This window comes from Fundulus heteroclitus, chromosome 23 (assembly GCF_011125445.2).
Source record: "Fundulus heteroclitus isolate FHET01 chromosome 23, MU-UCD_Fhet_4.1, whole genome shotgun sequence".
Classification (NCBI taxonomy): Eukaryota; Metazoa; Chordata; class Actinopteri; order Cyprinodontiformes; family Fundulidae; genus Fundulus; species Fundulus heteroclitus.
Genome location: NC_046383.1, coordinates 20,534,163 through 20,556,001, shown reverse-complemented (window position 1 = coordinate 20,556,001; position 21,839 = coordinate 20,534,163). Strand labels below are relative to the sequence as shown.

Genomic DNA, 21,839 nt, shown 5'->3' with positions numbered 1-21,839 from the left:
CACTAAATAGCTGTTGTTGTGTGGGCACGAAAACCAGGAAAAATTGTTTATATTGGGAAAAATTGCCACGCCCAAATAAGCAACTTCAGGTTCAAAAACATGCCCTAAATATTGCAACCTGCGACTCACTGAATTTGCAACCAACTTTAGAGAAAAAAAAAGGCCCATGGTTGCTTATAATAAACAGATTTGGCAACACTGCTCGCCGTGGGCAGCGTCTCTCTGACTGGGGTTCTTTTATACCGGAACTGGAGCTATCATGACTAAAGCTTGTGCTGTTTGAACCAATAGGAGGATTCAACTGCAATAGCCACCATTTAGCCATAGGAGGGCAGCACTAAGATAGTCTTAAGACAAATATTGCAGAACTAAACAAGTTCACATGAAAATGTAAAAAAAAAATTGCACGGTAACAATAAAGTAGCACCTTTAGGCCCAGTTTATACAATTGCTCTGTAAAAAATTTGATGTTGGGGTGGGTTACACTGTAAACCTTTTACCGTTCACAGAATCCAAAGTGAGTCAGAAATAAAGATTGCTGAGCTCAAAACAAAACCTGTAGAAGCAACACACCTGCAGAAGGAGGCAGCAGAATGATGCATAGCCTTGATGGAGGGCACCAAGACACAGAGCAGTGACACCTGTATATTCTGGATGACCAATTGACAGCGTGGAATTTCAACAGCGATGTAAACAACACTGAAAGAGGCTCTATATATTCCCTCATTTCCATATTACATTTTTTTTGAGAACATCTGCCACAAATAGAGCAACAATCACCTTCCAAGTAATGAGGGGACGTTCTTTATGGATGGTACAAAATTAGACATCCATGACAAAAACAGACGCTATTATCTTGAAACATTAAGTGATTTGATAATAAGTGTAATAATTGTTATGATGTGCAAACGTGGCGTGCAGTTTTGGGATATTGCAATTATAGTGACATTCTGAAGTTACAACATGTGGTTGAAGGTATGAAAATCAAGGGTTAAACAGACAACCAATGTTTAAACTGTGAGGTGTGTATCCAGGAAATATTTGTCCAAGCTAGGAATAGAAACCCTGACAAACAAGATGAAAATCCTCTAGAGCTAGTATACAAAGATTTAGCGGAGCCAACATATCCAGAATCAAGACACGGACAGACAAATGCATTATTGTTTACCAATGCTTTTTCCATTGCAGTAATTGTATATTTTCTCAAAAGCAATCGCGATACAGTGTAAGCAACTGAAATCTTCTTAGCCGATACAGCTCCATACAGGTAAAGTGAATCAGATCAGACAATGCTACATAGTTCACGGCGAATAGATACTAAGCATTGTGAAGCCAATTTGGGATTAGACATGAAACTTCAACTGCATATTCCCCACATCAGAATGGCACAGCAGAACTGAGCTGGAGAATACTTTTTGACGGTGGCCGAGAGGTGCAAACGCCCTGCAAGCACATAAATGCGTTGCAAACATAAAAGTACTCCAAACACAAAACAGAGGCTAACATACAAAACACAGAATGGAAAAACGCAGCGAAGGAGAAACACTGCAATCACAGAAATTAGTCACACAAAGTGCAAACATGCCGCAAATACAGATGATGCTGACACACAAAACACATGCAAAGGCAAAATGCTGCAAGCAGGACACGACTGACAACTTATTATGTTGTGCAAGCATAATCTAGCCAGGATGTGAACGTTTGGGTCTGAATGTTATGCTTACAAACAATACGAAAGGGAAGCTGGACTCCAGGTGTACAGAAGTTGTTGTTTTTTTGTATCTTACAATAGCAACAGTCCAGATTACTGGATTCACCTCCCAGAAAGTACTACAGTCCGATGGTTTAGACTGCTTAAGTTTAAGGCAAAAAACGGCGAAAGAAGGCAAACACAGACGCCTGAGGATGAGGACATACATGTGTGGGAAAGACCAAAGGTGAAAAGAGAAAGTTAAGATGCCAGATTGCCAGTGGGGGGTAGATGGATCTATGTAAAGAAAAACAATTTTAATGGATCAGAAGGATATAAAGCACGGTGTGTAGCAAAATGATCAAACCAAAGTTTTGGAGTAGACCATGAGGAAAGTTTTTTTTCTACAACTGCTACCCTGAGTAGTTTAATGCATGCACAAATAAATGTTGAAGTTTACACTGAACGACCAGAAGTATACGAAGTAAAAGGAAAACCTGATGAAAAACTGGTTTATAAGCTGGGGAAGTCACTCTAATTGGCTTAAACATTCATGGAGGGGACAGTAACAGGAAATTCCATGACTATTTAACAGAACAGTTTCAAGCAAAGTGCTGTGGATCCTTGTTTTCACACAAACAAACTAAGAAAAGATACAGTGGTTCTACTTATATGGGTTGATGGTATTATTATTATTATTGCAGCCAGTAATGGAGGTGTTTTTAAGACTGAAGGGAATGGTACCAGGAAGATTCAAAATAAGAGAGACCACCAAAGATGAAAAATAGCCTTTGGCTATTTCTGGCTTTTTAACTCATGAATTGTCATGTCATGTGTTTTAATAGATTGCACATTCCTCTTTCAAATTAATCAATCAAATGAAATCAAGACATTTGAGGACAATCAAGGGACAATAGTGATAGCAAAGAATCATGTTAACAGATAGCCAGCAACAAAAGTGAAGTCATTAAAGTTTAAAAATTAAGTTTGGAATTTAAGCACATAGTAAGGATAAAACATTGCTTCTTTTGAGTGCATTTAAAGCTGACAAATGAGGGGACGTGGGTTGTTGAGTTTTTGTGTTGAATTAATTTAATATGTATGCCCTCATTTGTCATTCTTGTTAAGATTTTAATTTGTACGGATACTTGCTGTTATGTTGCTAAAATTACACGAGAATTCATTAAAAAGTCTCTAGCGTAACACAACAGAAGAAGCAGATGCCTCACATGTATTCATTCCCCCATCATTATAACAAATATATTTTTTAGTTGTGCAGATTCCACTGGAAGACACATCTATGCTAACACTGCACAAGCTCACCCTGAACTCCACCATCTGCAACCAGACCCTGAACATCCTGACCAAGCACCACCAAGTTGTTAGAACGGGAATTTTACAGATTTCCCATCACCACCTTGAACACTTTTGTACCCCATGGATGTGTACTGAGCCCTCTGCTGTTTGTCCTATTCACCCATGACTACCATTCAGCCCACATGACACACACAGTCATTACATTTGTGGATGATGCAACAACTGTGGGGCTGACCTGCAACCTCCTAACAACCTGGTGCTGCACCTACAATCTCATCCTGAACAGCAGAAATACCAAGGAGATTGTGGTGGATTTCAGAAAGTCCAGAAGACTGGTTCGTTTACCATCAACCAGCATTGAAAAAGAAGTGAAGTGGGATGTGGCTTTAAGTTTCTGGGTGTCCACAGAACAGAGGACCTCTCATGGATGGCCCACACCACCCAAACAGTCAGCAGAGCTCAGTCTTCCCTATTTGAAGAGACGAAGGAAGGCTGGATTATTTCAGAACCTCCTCATGAACTTCTACCACTGCATAGTGGAGAGCATCCTGACTTACGGCATCACAGCGTGGTATGCAAGACACCGCAATAAGTAGCAGAAGGTGCTGCAGAAGATCATAAAAGCAGGTCAGAAGGTTATCAGGTCTTAGCATCCAGCCATCAGCAACATCTTTGAGATCTGATGCCAAAGCAGGGCCAGAAGGTGGGGGAGTGGTGGTCTAGTGGTTAGAGCAGTGTGCTTGCACTCTGAGAAGGATGCAAGTACCCGGTTCGATCCCCAGTGCCGGCACTCTGAGTCCCTGAGCAAGACCCTTAACCCCTGATTGCTCCCCGGGCGCCACACATGGCAGCCCACTGCTCCCCAAGGGGATGGGTTAAAAGCAGAGAACAAATTTTGTTGGAATGTATGTTGCAGTGACAATAAAGACGATATTATTAAAAAATATATTAGAAAAATCATCAGAGACAAAACATCACCTCCTCAATGTGATGCTTCACACACACTAACTGCCACGGATACATGCATACATATCAGTTCCCCGCTTATAAGGGTGATATACATGATGAGGTTATGCCTGCCTAATTTCTATCCATTTTTTATCACTAATATTTTACTCTTAATACTGATGTCTTTGCCTCTTATTTATTTATTCACGCTAGTTGCTGGTCTACCTTCATTTGTTACCGTTCATAACTTTCTCTACAGTTCACCTTCTTGCTAACAACTTGTTTAAAACTGCACATATCATTTAGATAAACTCTTCAGTGACTCTTAAACTGCCTCATCTTTATATTATTGTTGTTTAATTTGAATCATTTTTTTATCACGTTATTTTTTTTATCTTTGTTAATTTTATATCTCGGCCCATGAACCAATTTCATTATAATGCTGCCAACAGTGTTCGATGACAAATAAACTTCTGATCTTGTCTTTTTGTTGTTGCCTTTGCTAGTGATAAATTATTTGTTTGTTTTTGTATCAGTATATATATTTATTTATTACTTATTTATTCTGTTATTTTCAAATTTTAGGAAAAAGGTTTTTGTGGGTCATTTGTCTCTGTGAAAGCTTGGTAGGATCCTCCTTATTCATGTTAAAATGCCGAAACTGCTTTTGACCGAATTGTACGCGATTACTATCCATATATTTCCCATTAGTGTACACATTTACTATGAGGTTTTAAGGAACTATGAGGGTTTTTTTTCCACATTTATGATTTAATAATTTAAACAATAATGAAATCAACAAGCGTTCTTTACTCTGTTTCAATTGCATTGTTTTCAATGCAACCATCAAAATTATGATGACAATTCCTTAATTTAATAGTTATTTTGATGCCGGTCCTTTTTATATTTATAAAAAGTAAATTCATTCTCTGTGAAATAATATAAAAATTGTAAGCTTAACATTAAAAAAAATCTATGTTTTTATTTCATTCTTTACAATCGTCCTACCTGCAGAGTAGAAGCTGCTGAGTCACTAGTCTCTGACAGCCCTGTCCCTCTGGGGATGCTGGACACGATGTATCTGGAGCCCTTTGGCACAGGCTGTCTGACCACCAGCTTTCCTTTCCTGGTCTCTGCTAGAAACAGACTGTACCAGTAGGCATCGTTGGAGACCAGGGTGGAGTCTGCGATGGTGGAGTTCCTCTCACTGATCACACTGTTCCTGCTGGGAGGAGCAGCTTTGCTGGCCTTGGGTGTCTGACACTTCAGCACGATGGTGACCAGTATGGTGATGAGCAGGAGAAACGACACCGAGCCCAGACCGATGACCAGATACAGGTTTATGTCTGCAAAGATGTCGTACTCCAGAGGCATCTCGGTCATGTCAGAGTGGGCCTTAACATCAGTCTCCACTGTCAGCAGCTTGATGGTGACTGTAGCAGAGAGAGCAGGCTCCCCGTTGTCCTTGGCAACAACAACCAGTCTGTGGTGGCGTGAGTCTTTGTAGCTGAACATCCTCATGGTGCGGATCTCTCCGTTGTATTGGTCCAGGCTGAACAAGGAAGCATCAGTCACCTGCAGAAACTGGTAGGTAATCCGAGAGTTGTGCACAGAGTCCGTGTCTAAGGCGATCACTTTAGCCACCAGGGAGCCTTTATCAGTGGATCTGGGGATCTTCTCCTCCACCACTGAGCCGTGAGCGCGCCACGGAGAGACGATAACTGGAGCGTTGTCATTCTGGTCCACAATAATGATGTGGACGGTCACGTTGCTGCTGAGAGGAGGAGAACCAGAGTCTCTGGCCTCAATGTGGAAAAGAAACTCCCTCTCAATCTCATAGTCAAAGGTTTTTAGAGCGTAAAGATTCCCGTTCTCTGGATTGATGGAGAACAGCATGGACATGGAGGTGTTGGCGATCTCCTTCTCTATGATGAAATAAACTAGATACTGGTTTTCATGGAGGTCAGGGTCAAATGCAGAGAGCGAGCTGAGCAAGGCCCCCGGTGCGTTATTCTCCAGGACACGTATAGTATAAAATGACTGGGGGAACTGTGGAACATTGTCATTAACATCCAGCAGCTCCAAAGTCATAGTTTCATTGTCTGATAAAGGAGGAGAGCCTCTGTCTGTGACAGTGAAAGTGATTTCATATTCTGGGACCTTCTCTCTGTCTAAAGGCTCTGACACCACTAACTCATAATAATTATCAGAGGACTCCCTCAGTTTGAAAGGCATGTTCTCTGGAATATGAAGATCAACCACTCCATTATCACCTGAGTCTTTATCATTTACACTAACTACAGCGATCACTGTGTCTGTGGCCACATTCTCTTTTACTGGACTCTGAAATGATTTAATGGAAATTTCAGGGTGGTTATCATTCATGTCAGTCACCTGGATTGTCACTCTACACTGTCCAGATAAGGAGTTAGGCCCCTTGTCACTGGCTATGATCTCCATCTCATAAAGTTTAAAATCTTCATAATTGATCATTTCCTTCACTCTGATTTCTCCATTTTCTGGATTCAGCTTAAACATCTCCTGCGTTCTCTCAGACGTGTATAAGCTGTATGAATAAACAATGTCAGAATTGGAGCCTTCATCTAAATCGGTAGCATTCAGTTTGATCACTAAGCTGCCGATGGGAGAGTTCTCCATCACATCCACAACATACTTGTCTTTGTCAAAGGAAGGGGCGTTGTCGTTCACGTCGAGCACGCGAACGATGATGCTGGCCGTACCTGTGCGCGTGGGCACCCCGCCGTCCACAGCAGTCAGAATCAGATTATGAACCGCCTGCTGTTCTCTGTCCAGAGCTGTTTTCAGAACCAAGTCGGCAAACTTCGTCCCGTCTCTCCCCGTCTGAATTTCTATAGCGAAATGATCGCTGGCGCTCAGGTGGTAATTTTTCACCGAATTCGCTCCAACATCCGGGTCGGCAGCGTTATTCAGGGAGAATCTCTCCCCGACGGGGCTCGACTCAGAGATGTCCAAATGCATCGTTCCTCTTCTAAAATGAGGAGCGTTGTCATTAGGCGCCCGCCTATGCATTGAAAATGCATGGCGGAGGCCTTATGTTATGCACCTAATAAGGGTTTCTTTATTATTATTATTATAGTACCGTTAATACAGCCCGAACCGTAGGGTCTAACCCCACAAACTATATATCAAAACGTGCGTCTCGACGCCGCGATCAGGGCTTTTTGTACTTGATGCCGTTTCGACTTACAGTTGGAACAAAATTCGCAAAAAACACTTCTTAACACAATTGACCTCTCAATAATGCTCGGCTGAGCACGACACTGGTGTTTTGGTCGAGTGGGTTAGGTGTCGGGCTGCAAAGCAGAAGATCGAAAGTTCAAATCCAAGCTGTGCCAATTTTAGAGAATTACATTTTCACCCAATATTTCATTTCCCTTTGGCTTTAAAAAACGATTTTTCAATTTAAATCAATACAGTTCACCTCATGCCTTTAACTTTTTTATTCACATATTTTATTTTTTCATGCTACATTGAAGTATTTAATCATGTTTAATAACACCAATTTTCCATGCTGCTTCGATGCAGACCTTCTCCTGTTGGCTCATTAGCAGCCTCATTTGTTGTGGTCTGTTGTCATTCACAGAACAATAAACCGTGCCAGCCGACATGAGTTTTACAAACGGCAAAGCTTTGTCTTAAGCAGAAACGTGCCTCTACTCCGCGCTGCGTTCTCAGACCAGTGTGATGCGTTCGCGAGCGTCAGAAAGCTATGTTGCATTCAGGAGCATGGGACATTTCTAATTTACAATATTTTTTTTTTTTTTACAAGTAACACTTAAATAACTTGAACAACTGGTATAAATGAATGATGATAAAGGAATTTATTTAACATGTTTTGGGACAATTTGTATTCAGACGTTTTAAGAAAACATTAAAGTATTTTATGTATTGTTTATTAATTAATTTCATATTAATACTTAATCTCCTCCTTTTCCTGTCAAATCCTGCCTCAAGCATTTCGCTGTCTCTCCTTATTATTGTAAACTTTGTAATGTAACGAGAGTTCAGTGACATCCTACAATCAGGCTTAGGCTACTGGAGGATATCAGTGCCAGTTTTTCTCACTCTACTGATTTCTACTGTTGTCCAGTTTGAATTAGAACATCTTTTTAGAATGTTTTTTAGTCTGAAAATGACAAGTACCTTTTGAAATTAACCCTAATGCAGGAACCAAACTTGTCCTTAAACCACAATAATTGTATTTATTTTACTACTATAATGTACTATTTTAATCTTAAATCTTATTTTTATTAGTTGGGATGGCTGCCAGCACAACACTGCATTATGTCCTCGTGACAGAAATCATCGCTAGAAAAATGCATTATCATCATTCAACAATGATTACTGAAAAAGACTTACTTCGTTCCTGCAGTTCCTATACTGTCCACGAGTGGCGCTGTGTGAGACAACAAGCAGTACTCTTTGAGTTCCGGGTCAGAGGTGAACTCCTCCGTCTTGTGGCTGCTATTGCTTGCTGTGCTGCCGTTTTTCCTAAATTACTGAAGGATATTGTTGAATCAAGTCCAATTTACCCAGACGAAGGGTGTTCCATTGGGTGTTTTCCTTGCAACTACGTGATGGTGAGTCGTTTATTTAATGTCGGTTTTATATTTTGGTAGAAATGCGGTGGCTAGGCTACGCCACTGAGCTATATGCTACACGTATTGGCATCTTAAAAATGGTCTTATAAGCTTAAAAGATCATTCTACTATTGTTGACTTTGTGGCCGAATACAAGATATGTTCTCAAAGCGTTAAATAAGCCCTTTGATTTTTCAACATTTTGTCTTTTAGGATAATTTTAAGTTACTTTTCATTAAATTTGTCAATGGCCTATGGAAGTCTGGAGGGATGGCAGTAAAAGCCTAACAGCAGCGCGATCTCTCCTCGGCTGTAGCGCCGGTAAAGAGCTGCGTGAAGCTGACACCCCACCCACAGAAAAAACTCAGTTAAATAGACGGAATGGTTAGTGCTTCGTTTGTGCCGTTAAAATTAGCGTTTCTGCTGTTTTGGTTTTGAAGATATTAAAGAATATTTGTTAAGGTCATCCAGAGTTCACCATCTCCCCATTTTGCTTCGAATCCGATTAAACTGGGCTACTTTTTTAGTGCTTCGTTTGTGCCGTTAAAATTAACATTTGTGCTACTTTGGTTTCGGAGATATTATGAATTTTAATTTCAGCCGATGACGTCATTTCAGACCGCCGCTTCAAAATGTGCTACGTTTTTCTTTCTTTGCTGGTGCTGAGCTGGATCCGAAGCAAACCACAGTGGACTACTTTTTCAACACGCAGTGACCATTTCGAAGAAGAATGTTTTGAACATGACATGAGAGTGAGGATTTTCGGTAAGTTGATTTCTCCTCCGCTGCAGCGCCGGTGTAGGTACCAGATCGACTCGGGGCGGGGTCTGCGCTTCTCGAAGACGTCAATATATGGCAACTCATCTCAAACACACTACATTGCGCCCGCAGTCTCCATTTACAAATCAATTTTATTTTGTTAATTTATGGTTATTTATTTTCCCGTAAATTAGTCAAGGCATGAAAACTTTTAACATCATTTTGCAATGTAATTTTGCAGGATCAAAGTTACAACCTTAGAGAGATTTCATTCCTCCAATTTTTTTTTTAAGTTGTGAAGGGAAACTAAACCATAAACTCATTTAATTTTTAATAAAAGTCAGCAGCCAAATTAAATTTTATCACGGCATTCATCACTTTAAAATTTAAAACGTTCATTCCTCCTTTTTGTACTGATGTTGTTCTTTCTGATCACGTTTTTTTTTATTATTCCAGATGAGATTGTGATGAATTTGATTATTTTTTTTATTGTGGTATTTGGTACATTGTTCAAGCTTTTGAGAAAAAAGAAACCGCTAAATTAACTTAACAAAATTGATTCGTTACAAATGCAGACCGCGGGCTCAATGTAGTTTGTTTGAGTGGCGTTGCCATAAGGTGACGTCATCGGGAGGCGCAAGGCCCACGGAGAATCTGGTGACGTCATCGGCAGGCGCATGGACAATGGCGAATTTCTTCGTAAAATTGTCCATTTACAAACGCAATCCCGCTCTCGAATAAAACCTACACCCCGCTATAATTACTTTAGTAAGTTGTCCAGACCAATTTCAATATTTTGCGCAATTGAGCAAACGTTAAACCAACTATGTATAGTGACGTCATCAGAAGGGGCAGGACCCGAGTCAATCTGGTAGCCCGAGTCAATCTGGTACCTACACCGGTAAAGCCGTGCTGCAGCGGAGCGCGCGCACACACACACACACACACACATACGCACACACACACACACACACGCGCGTATACATATAAACTGTAGGACCAGACAGAGTTTGCCCTGGAAATAAGTACGGCTGGATTCCGTCAAAAGTCCGGTTTCTGTCAAGAAACTCTTCTAAAAAAATCCATATCGCTATCAGATGATGATAGCTCCACGCAAGGACGTGAAGAGACTGTTGGAGGGGCAGGTGCTCAAAGTTAAAAGAGGGAACATGGGGCACGGATTTAAAACACGATACAGAAACATACCTTGCTATACAACCGGCTAAACTGTACCAACCCTTACTATAAAGAATGTAACATGGAATCAAGGGCGTAGGTTTGATTTGAACTTTGGTAGGGACACTTTTGGTCCAAAGCTTCATTGGTCCTACACAATATGCATGCTCCTATTTTTTGATGCTTGATTTGAGCATTAGGATGCGTTTTGCCTGTCTAAAAAGAAAAGGCAGCATTATTTGCTACATTTATACAAATTTTATAAGCACGACACACACTATATGCTGTTTGTTTATCTTTAAAGCATCACAGGATCTGATCAATGTCGAATTGGGACTTTTTCCCACTTTGAAAAAGTTTGCTTTGAACTTACCAGCAACAGAGACAGATGGTAAATACGTGCCTATTAAACCAAATATATTCAAAATATGTCTGTTGTCTAGATATATCCTGTATTTTATTTTGAAGATATAGAAATGTGCAGAGATAAACCCCACCCTTATTCTTCTTTTAAATCTAAGAAACTCTGTCAGCATCATAAAACACAGCAAAATTATACATTCAAGGGACTGCAAATAAATGTATTGTATTTACTTTGCACTGGAAGTAGAAGTGTCACTGACACTGACAGCATTTCAAATTTTAAATTCAAACTTCAACAAATGTACAACTGCACTGTAGTTACTCTTTTTAGCCCATTTCATGTAATTTATCTTAACATTCCAAACACATTTCTTACATCATATATCTGAAGTGTAGATAACAGCTTCTCCTTACCTACATCCTCTCAGACAACTAATTATTTCCCTAACAATAGTGAGATTTCAATGTTTAAATGTGCAGTAAATCTTAATACATAAGGAGCATGGAGGACCCAATACTGTACTTTAAGTAAGATTAGTGACACCAAGACTGAGTTGTCACATGAGTGGTTGTCCATTTCATTATTGAAATGAGAACATATTAATATACTATTGGGATATACTAGTAAGACTATTAAAGAACAGCAGATTAATCTTTAAGATATGTAAAGGCCTATATTAAATTAATTTTGCAACCACATCAATAGATTAAATAATTTTTTCTTTTTGTCTTATTAAAATTGGTGGGGGTGTCGGCGACGTTGCAGCGTAAACAGGGGCGTAATGCAGCCGCTGTCGGGTGAACATTATTGCACACTGATAGCGCAAAGAAAACTAAAATGATGCGGCGTGCTGCTGCTGCAGCACATTGACTCTGCTTCTCCCGGCACCGTCTAGCGATCACCACCTCCCCTCCGCCGCTATTTAAGTAGAACAATGACCAGTGCAAAATTAAGTTCTATTTACCGAAGATGAAGTGTAGACTGCACATTCTGTTGTAGTATGATGGCTCCCACAGTCCATTGAGATTGTCTGCCTGCATCCTTTTCATGGATATTATTAATTTCTTTCTTCTTTCCTCGTCCTTTGGTAAATGACAGAAACGTACATCCGACGATTTGGAATGCCTCTGTGTGCAACCGGGAGCACAACAAGTCGTAGACATTGTTTAGATTCCAAAAATAAACTAACTAAAAGTACGCTCTAAACACCGGTTTTAGTAGACGGGAACAGTTCTGCTTTTGCCTACCCGCGGGACCCGGATGTAGCGCGGACGTCACGCATGACGTCACACGTGAACTGGTCTATAGTGCATCGTGACAAACAGAGCGTTGGGACTTGCTCAACAGCGGGTCCGCTGAGTGACATCACAAAATGGGAGGTGACAGTACTATTCTGGAACAAGATGGGTTCCTCCACATAAACAAGATTAAAAGAAAATTATTCTTAACTAAAAAAAACATATAATTTATTGCACAGTATGTAGTAGTTTTATATTTAAAGTACTTTCAGCAGTTTGATTTCTGATTTTGACCGGACTTCTCCTTTAAGCAGAAACGTGCCTCTACTCAGCGCTGGTTCTCAGACCAGTGTGATGCGTTCGCGAGCGTCAGAAAGCTATGGTGCATTCAGGAGAATAAGACATTTCTAATTTACAAGGAAAGGCACATAAAACCAAACACAGCCCGAACCGTAGGGTCTACCCCCACAAACTATATATCAAAACGTGCGTCTCGATGCCGTGAAGTGTGCTATTTGTACTTCACTCCATTTCCAGTTACCATGGCAACGAAATTAGCGAAAAACCACTATTGCCTGTTTAAAGTTTGTTCTGTTTTTTTCAGTTAATAAATATGTTTATGTCAATGTCAGAAGTGCCTTTTTGGGGCTAAAGACAAAATAACCAAAGCTGTTGATCTGTGATCGACAGTACTCCATTGCAAAAAGTTATATATTACAATATACATGCTAAATTATGGGAAAACCACAAGGAAAGCAACTTAAAAAATCCAAATAAACAACAAATGTAACAAAACAGAAAAAGCAGTGCAAGCCTCTAAGTAAACTAGGAGTTTATTTCACAAGTGCACAATGATAGAAAAAGGCTTCTTTTAAAAATGTTGCCAACTTTGGAACAGTGCTTGTAATGGTTTCATTCTAGGGCCCCACAATTCCTAGCAATGCAAGGGAGAACCACCCATGCAGATAAAGACAGCAAACATTGAAAATGGAAACATAAGCTTGTTGTTGCTAAGTATCTGGTTGCTACAACTTCCAGAAGGTGTAGGTTTTGTTTGTGTCACATTAACATATTTAAATATTATGTTGAGCACACCTTTTTGTTATATGTTACCCATAAACACATTGAATCTGGTACAGAAATGTCCAGTGCTGAAATGGCTGCAGACTTTCCGGGCTGGGCTCTGTAGTCACCACAGGTGCTGTCCAGTGCCTAATCCAATGAGACTCTGAGTGCTAATGGAGGTAAGGCCCTGTCTTAAGTTTTGACCCGTGGCAAAAGGTTAAATACTAAAATATTGGAAAATCTTGGGGTATTTGTCTTACCTTCCACAGTGTCAGCACACTGATTCAATTGGTTTTAGTGTCTTCCCTGTGTTGTTTTCTGATGTTTCTTTAATGACAACAGTTTACATAGAAGACAGACATTTTGCCTTCCTGCACACAAATCTTTTTTCAAACACTTGTATCAAACCTCTGCTTAAGAAGAACCTCTAAAAACATTTGATTTAAAATCCCCAAGCAATAAAAGCCTACAACCAAGGATAATTTTTAAACAACCAAAGATATTTGAAATAAGCAGCATCCGATCTGAACAGCTTACAATTTCCTTTCCACCACATACAGAGAGAGGCACATTTATAATTCTTACAAGCTCTTAACAGATATACCTTACACCCTACAAAAGCTCAGCCTAACCAACACTCAGAAGCTTTGCCTTTAACGGTTACGCACACCACCAGGCGGGCGCCTTCTTCAACTTCTTCAGAAGTTGAACGTTTCTAGTTAATGTCTGTTATTTCCACCTCGATGTTAAACATGCGCACCGGGTTTTCAATTGTAGCGTCTAATTTCAGGAAGCAGGAGGTGGCTGTCTTAAGAGCACAAAGAAACTCCCTGTCAATCCTTTCCAAAATAAAAAGCTCCCCGGTGTCTTTGTTAATATCAAGGTACTTCTTGTTGCCCACCACGTCGACCCGCATGTTTCTTCTGCTCAGACTCCTCACATCTAATCCTAAATCAGTCGCTAAATTCGCAACAACGGAGCCCTCATCCATTTCCTCCGGAATGGCATAATGAGTGACCGCGGTCGCCGTGTCCATGATGGAAGAAAGAGAGAGAAAAACTGCGACATACCTCCTCCAGGCAAAAGAAGCACGTTGGCGAGCCATTGAATAAATAAATACAAATCCCCGTCCAACACCTTAAACCTTGATGTTTGTCGATGTAAAGATGCGTAATCTCGTTTAAGAAACTGTATTTTAGATAAACGACTCGTTTGCATAGGAGAGACCAGACAGGAATGATCCCAGCTTCCAATGAACCATCGAGAAAACGATGACTTCACCAGGAGGTTATTTTTATTGGAGAGCAGCGACATGAACGGCTTATTCTGTTATATTTGTTTTCTTACAAAGGAGACGGAAATAACATTTGTTTTTAAAAGGTTTAAAAAAATAATTGGAAAACGTTTCAACATTATTACAGAATTGTTATCTTGCTGTTTGTATTTAATGCCATAATTTGACATTTTTTGTTGAGTTTTACTTCGTTTTATTTCCTTTTACTGCATTTTACTTGTTACTTTTGTTAACATGTTTTTTTTTTCCATTTTTCTGTTTATTTAAAGGATTTGCAGAATAAAAGAGGTAAACTTTAAGTTACTGAGGACGTTAGGAACAGGCCCGTATTAAGACAATGTGGTGCCCCTGGGCACTATACCTCAAGGCCCCCCCCCCCCCCCCCCCCCCCCCCCCTTACCCGTGCTGTCCTCCGGTCAAAAACATCAGACATAATCAAGGGGATTTCTGTAATGTAATTTACTATTTACTAACTTACACAACTACATGTAGGCATATGAGCAGTGAGCAATATTCAAATATCTCATTTAAAAAAAAAATCTTGATTTATCTATCATTTATTATTATTGTGAGATCAGTGTTCACAAAACGAATAATGCATGGTCTTTCAACAATTTCAAGTAAATAATATAACAATTTATGAAAAATATATTTTTAAAGCATGTGTCATGTGGTGCCCCCCCCCCCCCATGGTTGGTGCCCCTGGGCACTGGCCCACTGGCCCTTATGGATAATCCGGCCCTGGTTTGGAAAGGATGCTTGTTTTAGTGTTATTTTAGAAGAACAATTTCAAAGTTTGATATCAGTTAAACACTTTTTAAATGAGCATCAAGTAATAACAGAAATGATCCGAACAATTCCATAGGCATATTTTCAGGAAATGCTGCCAGGTTTTGGATGATTAAGCATCAGTGGGGTGCTGTGTGTGCCATTCTTTGTTTGGTTTTTCTTCTATTTTTAGGCTCCGTTATTTGTAATGTGAACTTTTAGGGAGAAACCCAAAAGCCAAGAACAAGAATAACTATCTACAATTGAAGATTAGTGGTTGATAATGGTTATGTTCTACATATGACAGTAATTGTGTGGAACTTGGAATTATTATTCTGAATTTTGATTAGCGCCTTCTTTCATGGAACTTTTATTGCGGTTCCTAAAATTTATTGTATAAAAAGTAAAGATTTTTGTTAAATTAGAAGGAAACCTTTCAAGTTATTGGAAACAATTAGTTTAATCTTGTGCCTTATATTTGTCATACCTACAGAGTAGAAGCCGCTGAGTCACCAGTATTCTCTGAAAATCCTGTCCCTCTCGGGAGGCTGAATCTGGAGTCGTTTGGTACAGGCTGTCTAACCACCGGTTTTCCTTTCTAACAGAGTGTACGCTTGACTGGAGACCAGTAATTAGAGCAACTGATTATGCTCTAATTAAAAGTGGTCCTTTAATTGGATTCAGTGGTGTAAATAAACTGGATTGAATTCAACAAATCTACTTCAGTAAATACCTGAATGTTCTGTGATTCATTGGCATGCATCAGCACGGACGTGGGCAGCTTAATGAAAAAGTATTGCAATGTCTCTGAAACGCCTGCTTATAATGTTAAAATAAGTTTTTCCTTGTCAGGTAATCTTTTTCTTTGTCAGATAAAATTAAGAGAACAGTTGCACGTTGCTTCATTAGTAGTGCATCCAGCAGTAATAAAAAGGAAGGTGGTCAGGAGAGATGCAGGTTGAGAGATAATCGGACAATGAAGGTGAGTGCTCAGGTGTCTCCAGAGAAGTAAATATACAGGTGAAGTCCAGCACCCGTCTTATACAATTAGACAAAGTATATAAGGGATTCTGAATCAGTGAAAATCAAGTTGATTATCTTAAAATGTAGCATGCCAACAGTTTTTACTTTCCCATCTTAATACCCAGGGGATCAACTTGATAGTGACAGCGATGCAATGTGGATTTCAAGGTACGTTGCAATATGGCAGTCACAAGTTACCATTAAATAGCAAAATTTGAATGCCATTTTAATTTCTTTTTTAAGGCATTTAGATGCAATCTGGATATATAAGTATAATTATTTAAAAAGTCATGTCTCAGTTATCAAATAAATAAAATCATTTTGAACAAGAACACAGTGGTGAAGTTGCCTTTCAGTGAAGTGTCAACCCCTTTGTAGACCACCAGGTGTTTTTTTTTTTTTTTTTAATTATACTGATGAACTCAAAAATGGGAAATAGATGTGTAACATTATTAAAAAGCAAAACTTTTTTTTCCTCTCTTGTGGACATCTCCAAATTTGGTGGTGACAGTCCAGTTCAGGCACAGTTTACAGTTCTTCCAGACACATGGGAAACAGGCAAAAGCATTTTGGGCCGTCTTGGTGCACACATCGCAAGGACTGAATACTCACAAAGCAAGAATGCTGTTTGCTCTAAGGCCTAGAATCAGATATGACTCCCAATAGAAGCTGTAGAAATTGCGAAGACCCTATGTTTAAAGATGGAGGATTTACATTGCATGCCAAGTCTGACATACTGAATATTTGCAGCATGTTAGCCAAATGGAGCACTTTCATGTGATGCTGCCAGGATTGTAATTAAGCTTTGCTGCACTTCTTACAGTTTAATTCTTACTCAGATTATGATTACTTACTGAGCACCACTGTAAACTTTGGTAGGGGGAGGCTCAAGGCGTTGTGCATCTGTTTTGGTGAGAGTCAGGCATGGAGCCAGTGTCACATTACAGAGGGGGCAGGGACTTGTAGTGTGGGCCCTTAAAGCTTTTTAGCTAATTCACTTGTTGACACTTCACATTATGCATCTGGGGTCTCATTTATAAAGCTTGTGGACTCACATAATGCGGCCTGAAATGTGAGTACGTCACTTTCAATGCAAAAGTTGGGATCTATAAAGAAAATTAATTAATTAATGGAAATTAATAAATTGGCGACGCAGATGGAAAAGTGGTGAATCGCAGGCAAACTGGAGCATGATTCCTTTCAAAATGTAACTTCACTCCATATCATAGGTTGACTTCATCATCAGCATTCACAACTGTCATGCTATTCATGCTGGCGCTGGTGACGCATAACTATACTATACTATAACTATACAAAATTCAAGAAATCAAAGTCCATAAGCCATCATAAATCTTACAAGTCCACACAGCATTTTATCAGGGTTTTCTACCATCACATCTCCCGATGATCACCAGGGTGAGGTGTTCCAGAGATTAACTGGTTATTGTGACCAGGTTTGAGGATATTACTTCACCTGCTGTCAGTGGTAAAATACACTTGTGAGTAATGCTGCGCGGCTGATGCATTGGCACGGTTCGAAGACCTTGTGGGGGAGAATTAGATGGAAATGCGGCTTCATGGATCAAATATTTCTTGGCCAAAGGTGATGACTGGCCAATATGCTGCTTTAGACTCAGAGCATTGCATTCTGCTATAACCTACAGATGAGACTGGCTACACCTCCCTCAGGTGCTGAAAGTCTGCTTTCCACCCCCCAGAGCACAGGTGTGCCTACGCTCACACTCATGCAGCTCTCAGCAACCATCAGCTTCCTAAAGTGTTTTTTGGTGATGGTGGGGAAATCGTAGATACAACAGGTCTGCTCATACAGCATGTGGTATCTGGTCAGCAGCAAGCACAACACACCACACATGAACAGCTTTTACTCAGGATCATTCAGATGTCAGACAGGAAATCTTCCAAAACCTTTCAAGATGAAACACAAGTTCAGGCTAAATAAACATGGAAAACAAGGAAGAACAATGGCAATAGTATGTGGACTGATTTTAACAGAGAAAACATAAAAAGTAAAGCCGTTTTTGGTTGAAGGGGAGACAGCGTGAAAAGAAGGTCTATGTTTGCTGCACTATGATATGGAGGTGAGTTGTGTTTTTTCTCTCTCGGGGTTCCGCCCACCACACTTTCTGATTGGTTACACACCACATTCAACAGGCTATGAGTTTGTTTGTCCTCAGGGAACACCGGGCCTAGACAATCCAACGTGTTAAATATCCCTGATTTGAGGTGGGAGTGGTCACGACTTTCTACCGAGTGGACCAGATCACTCTTAACACACCACAGGAAAATCTCTTAAAATAGTCGGAGCCTGTCGGAAGGGGTAGAATTATCCTGCCGTGTGAACCAGCCTTAAGAGACTGACTTTTCTATTTTCTTTTTATTATTAAACTCTGTCACAAGTCAGTGAGTTGATTTTTTTTTTTTTTTTTTTGTCCACAGAACTTTTCCGAAAAAAACTAAAAGTGACACTTTCTCACCCTTTGGGGCATTATACTTTATATATATATATATATATATATATATATATATATATATATATATATATATATATATATATATATATATATATATATATATATATATATATATATATATATATGTCAAAATTAACTGCAATGTTTATTTATTTATTATTTTACTATTTATACATTTCAAAATAATCGCATGCGCCCATTGGATTCCTACCTGCAGAGTAGAAGCTGCTGAGTCACTAGTCTCTGACAGCCCTGTCCCTCTCGGGATGCTGGAAACGATGTATCTGGAGCCCTTTGGCACAGGCTGTCTGACCACCAGCTTTCCTTTCCTGGTCTCTGCTAGAAACAGACTGTACCAGTAGGCATCGTTGGAGACCAGGGTGGAGTCTGCGATGGTGGAGTTCCTCTCACTGATCACACTGTTCCTGCTGGGAGGAGCAGCTTTGCTGGCCTTGGGTGTCTGACACTTCAGCACGATGGTGACCAGTATGGTGATGAGCAGGAGAAACGACACCGAGCCCAGACCGATGACCAGATACAGGTTTATGTCTGCAAAGATGTCGTACTCCAGAGGCATCTCGGTCATGTCAGAGTGGGCCTTAACATCAGTCTCCACTGTCAGCAGCTTGATGGTGACTGTAGCAGAGAGAGCAGGCTCCCCGTTGTCCTTGGCAACAACAACCAGTCTGTGGTGGCGGGAGTCTTTGTAGCTGAACATCCTCATGGTGCGGATCTCTCCGTTGTATTGGTCCAGGCTGAACAAGGAAGCATCAGTCACCTGCAGAAACTGGTAGGTAATCCGAGAGTTGTGCACAGAGTCCGTGTCTAAGGCGATCACTTTAGCCACCAGGGAGCCTTTATCAGTGGATCTGGGGATCTTCTCCTCCACCACTGAGCCATGAGCGCGCCACGGAGAGACGATAACTGGAGCGTTGTCATTCTGGTCCACAATAATGATGTGGACGGTCACGTTGCTGCTGAGAGGAGGAGAACCAGAGTCTCTGGCCTCAATGTGGAAAAGAAACTCCCTCTCAATCTCATAGTCAAAGGTTTTTAGAGCAGTAAAGATTCCCGTTCTCTAGGATTGATGGAGAACAGCATGGACATGGAGGTGTTGGCGATCTCCTTCTCTATGATGAAATAAACTAGATACTGGTTTTCATGGAGGTCAGGGTCAAATGCAGTGAGAGCGAGCTGAGCAAGGCCCCCGGTGCATTATTCTCCAGAACACGTATTGTATAAAATGACTGGGGGAACTGTGGAACATTGTCATTAACATCCAGCAGCTCCAAAGTCATAGTTTCATTGTCTGATAAAGGAGGAGAGCCTCTGTCTGTGACAGTGAAAGTGATTTCATATTCTGGGACCTTCTCTCTGTCTAAAGGCTCTGACACCACTAACTCATAATAGTTATCAGAGGACTCCCTCAGTTTGAAAGGCATGTTCTCTGGAATATGAAGATCAACCACTCCATTATCACCTGAGTCTTTATCATTTACACTAACTACAGCGATCACCGTGTCCAACTCTATGCTCTCACTGACTGGACTCTGAAATGATTTAATTGAAATATGTGGATGGTTGTCATTCATGTCCTCTACAATAATTTGTATTTTACATTGTCCTGACAGCGCAGTAGCTCCTTTATCAGTTGCAATGACCTCCATGTCGTAAATCCTGAAATCCTCATAATTTAACACGCCCTTTACAGTTATCTCACCGGTTGTCGGGCTTAAATTAAACGTTTCCTGGGTTTTCTCAGACGTGTATAAACTATACGAGTATATCAGCTCCGAGTTTGAGCCGTCGTCTAAATCCGACGCATTTAGCTGAATTACCCGACTTCCGATGGGAGAATTCTCCAGCACGCTGACCTCATAGCTCTCTGCTTTAAATTTAGGGGCGTTGTCATTTGTATCTAAAACATGGACGATGATGCTGGCCGTGCCAGAGCGAGAGGGCAAGCCCCCGTCCACAGCTGTGAGAATCAGATGATGCACAGCCTGTTGTTCTCGATCTAGCCTTTTTTTCAGGATCAAATCAGGAAATTTGGATCCATCCCTCCCAGTCTGAATTTCTATGGTGAAAAACTCGCTTTCGCTCAGGTGGTATGCTTTGACAGCGTTAGACCCAACGTCCGGATCCACCGCGTTGCTCACGGAGAACCGTTCACCGGCCTGCGTCGCCTCGGATATATCTAAATCTATCGTGTCTCTCCGGAAATGAGGCGCGTTATCATTGATGTCCATTATCTCCAGCTCGATGTAAAATATCCGTTTTGGGTTTTCGATGATGGCCTCCATTTTCAGATAGCACGACGTCTTGGCGAGGCAGAGGGACTCTCTGTCAATTCGCTCGACGATGAGCAGCTCCCCCGTCCCTTTGTTCACGTCCAAATATTTCCGACTTGCGATGGTGTCCAGACGCATTTTCCGGTCGATTAACGTCTTCACGTCCAGTCCCAAATCCCCTGCCAGATTTGCTACAACGGAGCCTTCTTCAAGTTCTTCCGGAACGGAGTAGTGCGTTACTGCTGAAGCCGATTTAAATGCAGCGAGTGAGACAAAAAATATAAAAACATACCTGGTCCTGCAGACAAAACCTTCCATGGCTGCAACTGATCTTTGTTTTTTTCCCCCAAAGAGGAGCGTTAACGAACTCTGAAAGTTTGATAATATTGCCAAGCGGGTGCTGATTTGTCTAATTATTGAACAGCAGAAATCTTAAAAGCTGAATGCAAGCAGCGCAGGGAGCGGCGCGGCGGCTGGTCTGTTCTCATCCCTTCATCGAAGACAGTGATGACGATCGTGATGTCACACGTACATTTCAAAGCACGGAAAACAGCGCCTCAATGTGCAAGATCCGATTAGTTCATGTAGGAATATTTTTCGTGTAAAAATAATTTACTTTAGAAAAGGCAAGCGTCTCAGGTTATACATACTTAGTACAGTTTACACTATGGAGCGAAGGCCTTTGTATGTATTCCGTTACTGAATAGGCTTTTGTCCAGTGATGCTCCTTGAGATTTGGAAATTGTCAGAAATTATCTATTTTCCTCGTATTAAATATCGATTTTGTCTATT

At 40.6% G+C, this 21,839-nt stretch overlaps 2 protein-coding genes across 2 annotated transcripts in view; both read right to left on the bottom strand.

Moving 5' to 3' along the window:
- LOC105921864 (protocadherin alpha-C2) overlaps positions 1–21,562 on the bottom strand; it is a 32,950-nt gene extending 11,388 nt beyond the window's left edge. Inside the window, 4 exon segments of the mRNA XM_036127035.1 lie at positions 18,968–19,816; positions 19,818–19,835; positions 19,837–19,944; positions 19,947–21,562. Of these exon segments, the coding sequence (XP_035982928.1) occupies positions 18,968–19,816; positions 19,818–19,835; positions 19,837–19,944; positions 19,947–21,365 (2,394 nt within the window). The 5' untranslated portion in view covers positions 21,366–21,562.
- LOC118557301 (protocadherin alpha-C2-like) lies at positions 1,104–14,450 on the bottom strand. Its single transcript, XM_036127034.1, has 3 exons — positions 13,899–14,450; positions 4,964–6,986; positions 1,104–1,317 (listed from the first exon to the last, which is right to left on the bottom strand). The coding sequence occupies exons 1-3, from the start codon at positions 14,282–14,284 to the stop codon at positions 1,204–1,206; spliced, it is 2,523 nt and encodes an 840-aa protein (XP_035982927.1). The 5' UTR covers positions 14,285–14,450; the 3' UTR covers positions 1,104–1,203.
- Positions 21,563–21,839: the final 277 nt, after the last annotated feature.

What these genes read in the sequence shown, in the direction of transcription:
- LOC118557301 (XM_036127034.1), bottom strand. Translation starts at nt 14,284, where the DNA reads ATGGCTCGCCAACGTGCTTCTTTTGCCTGGAGGAGGTATGTCGCAGTT. An exon ending in GTGGAAATAACAGACATTAA is followed by an intron (nt 6,987 to 13,898) that starts CTAGAAACGTTC and finishes GCGGGCGCCTAA; the next exon opens with TGACAACGCTCCTCATTTTA. An exon ending in CAGCAGCTTCTACTCTGCAG is followed by an intron (nt 1,318 to 4,963) that starts GTAGGACGATTG and finishes CACAATGCTTAG; the next exon opens with TATCTATTCGCCGTGAACTA.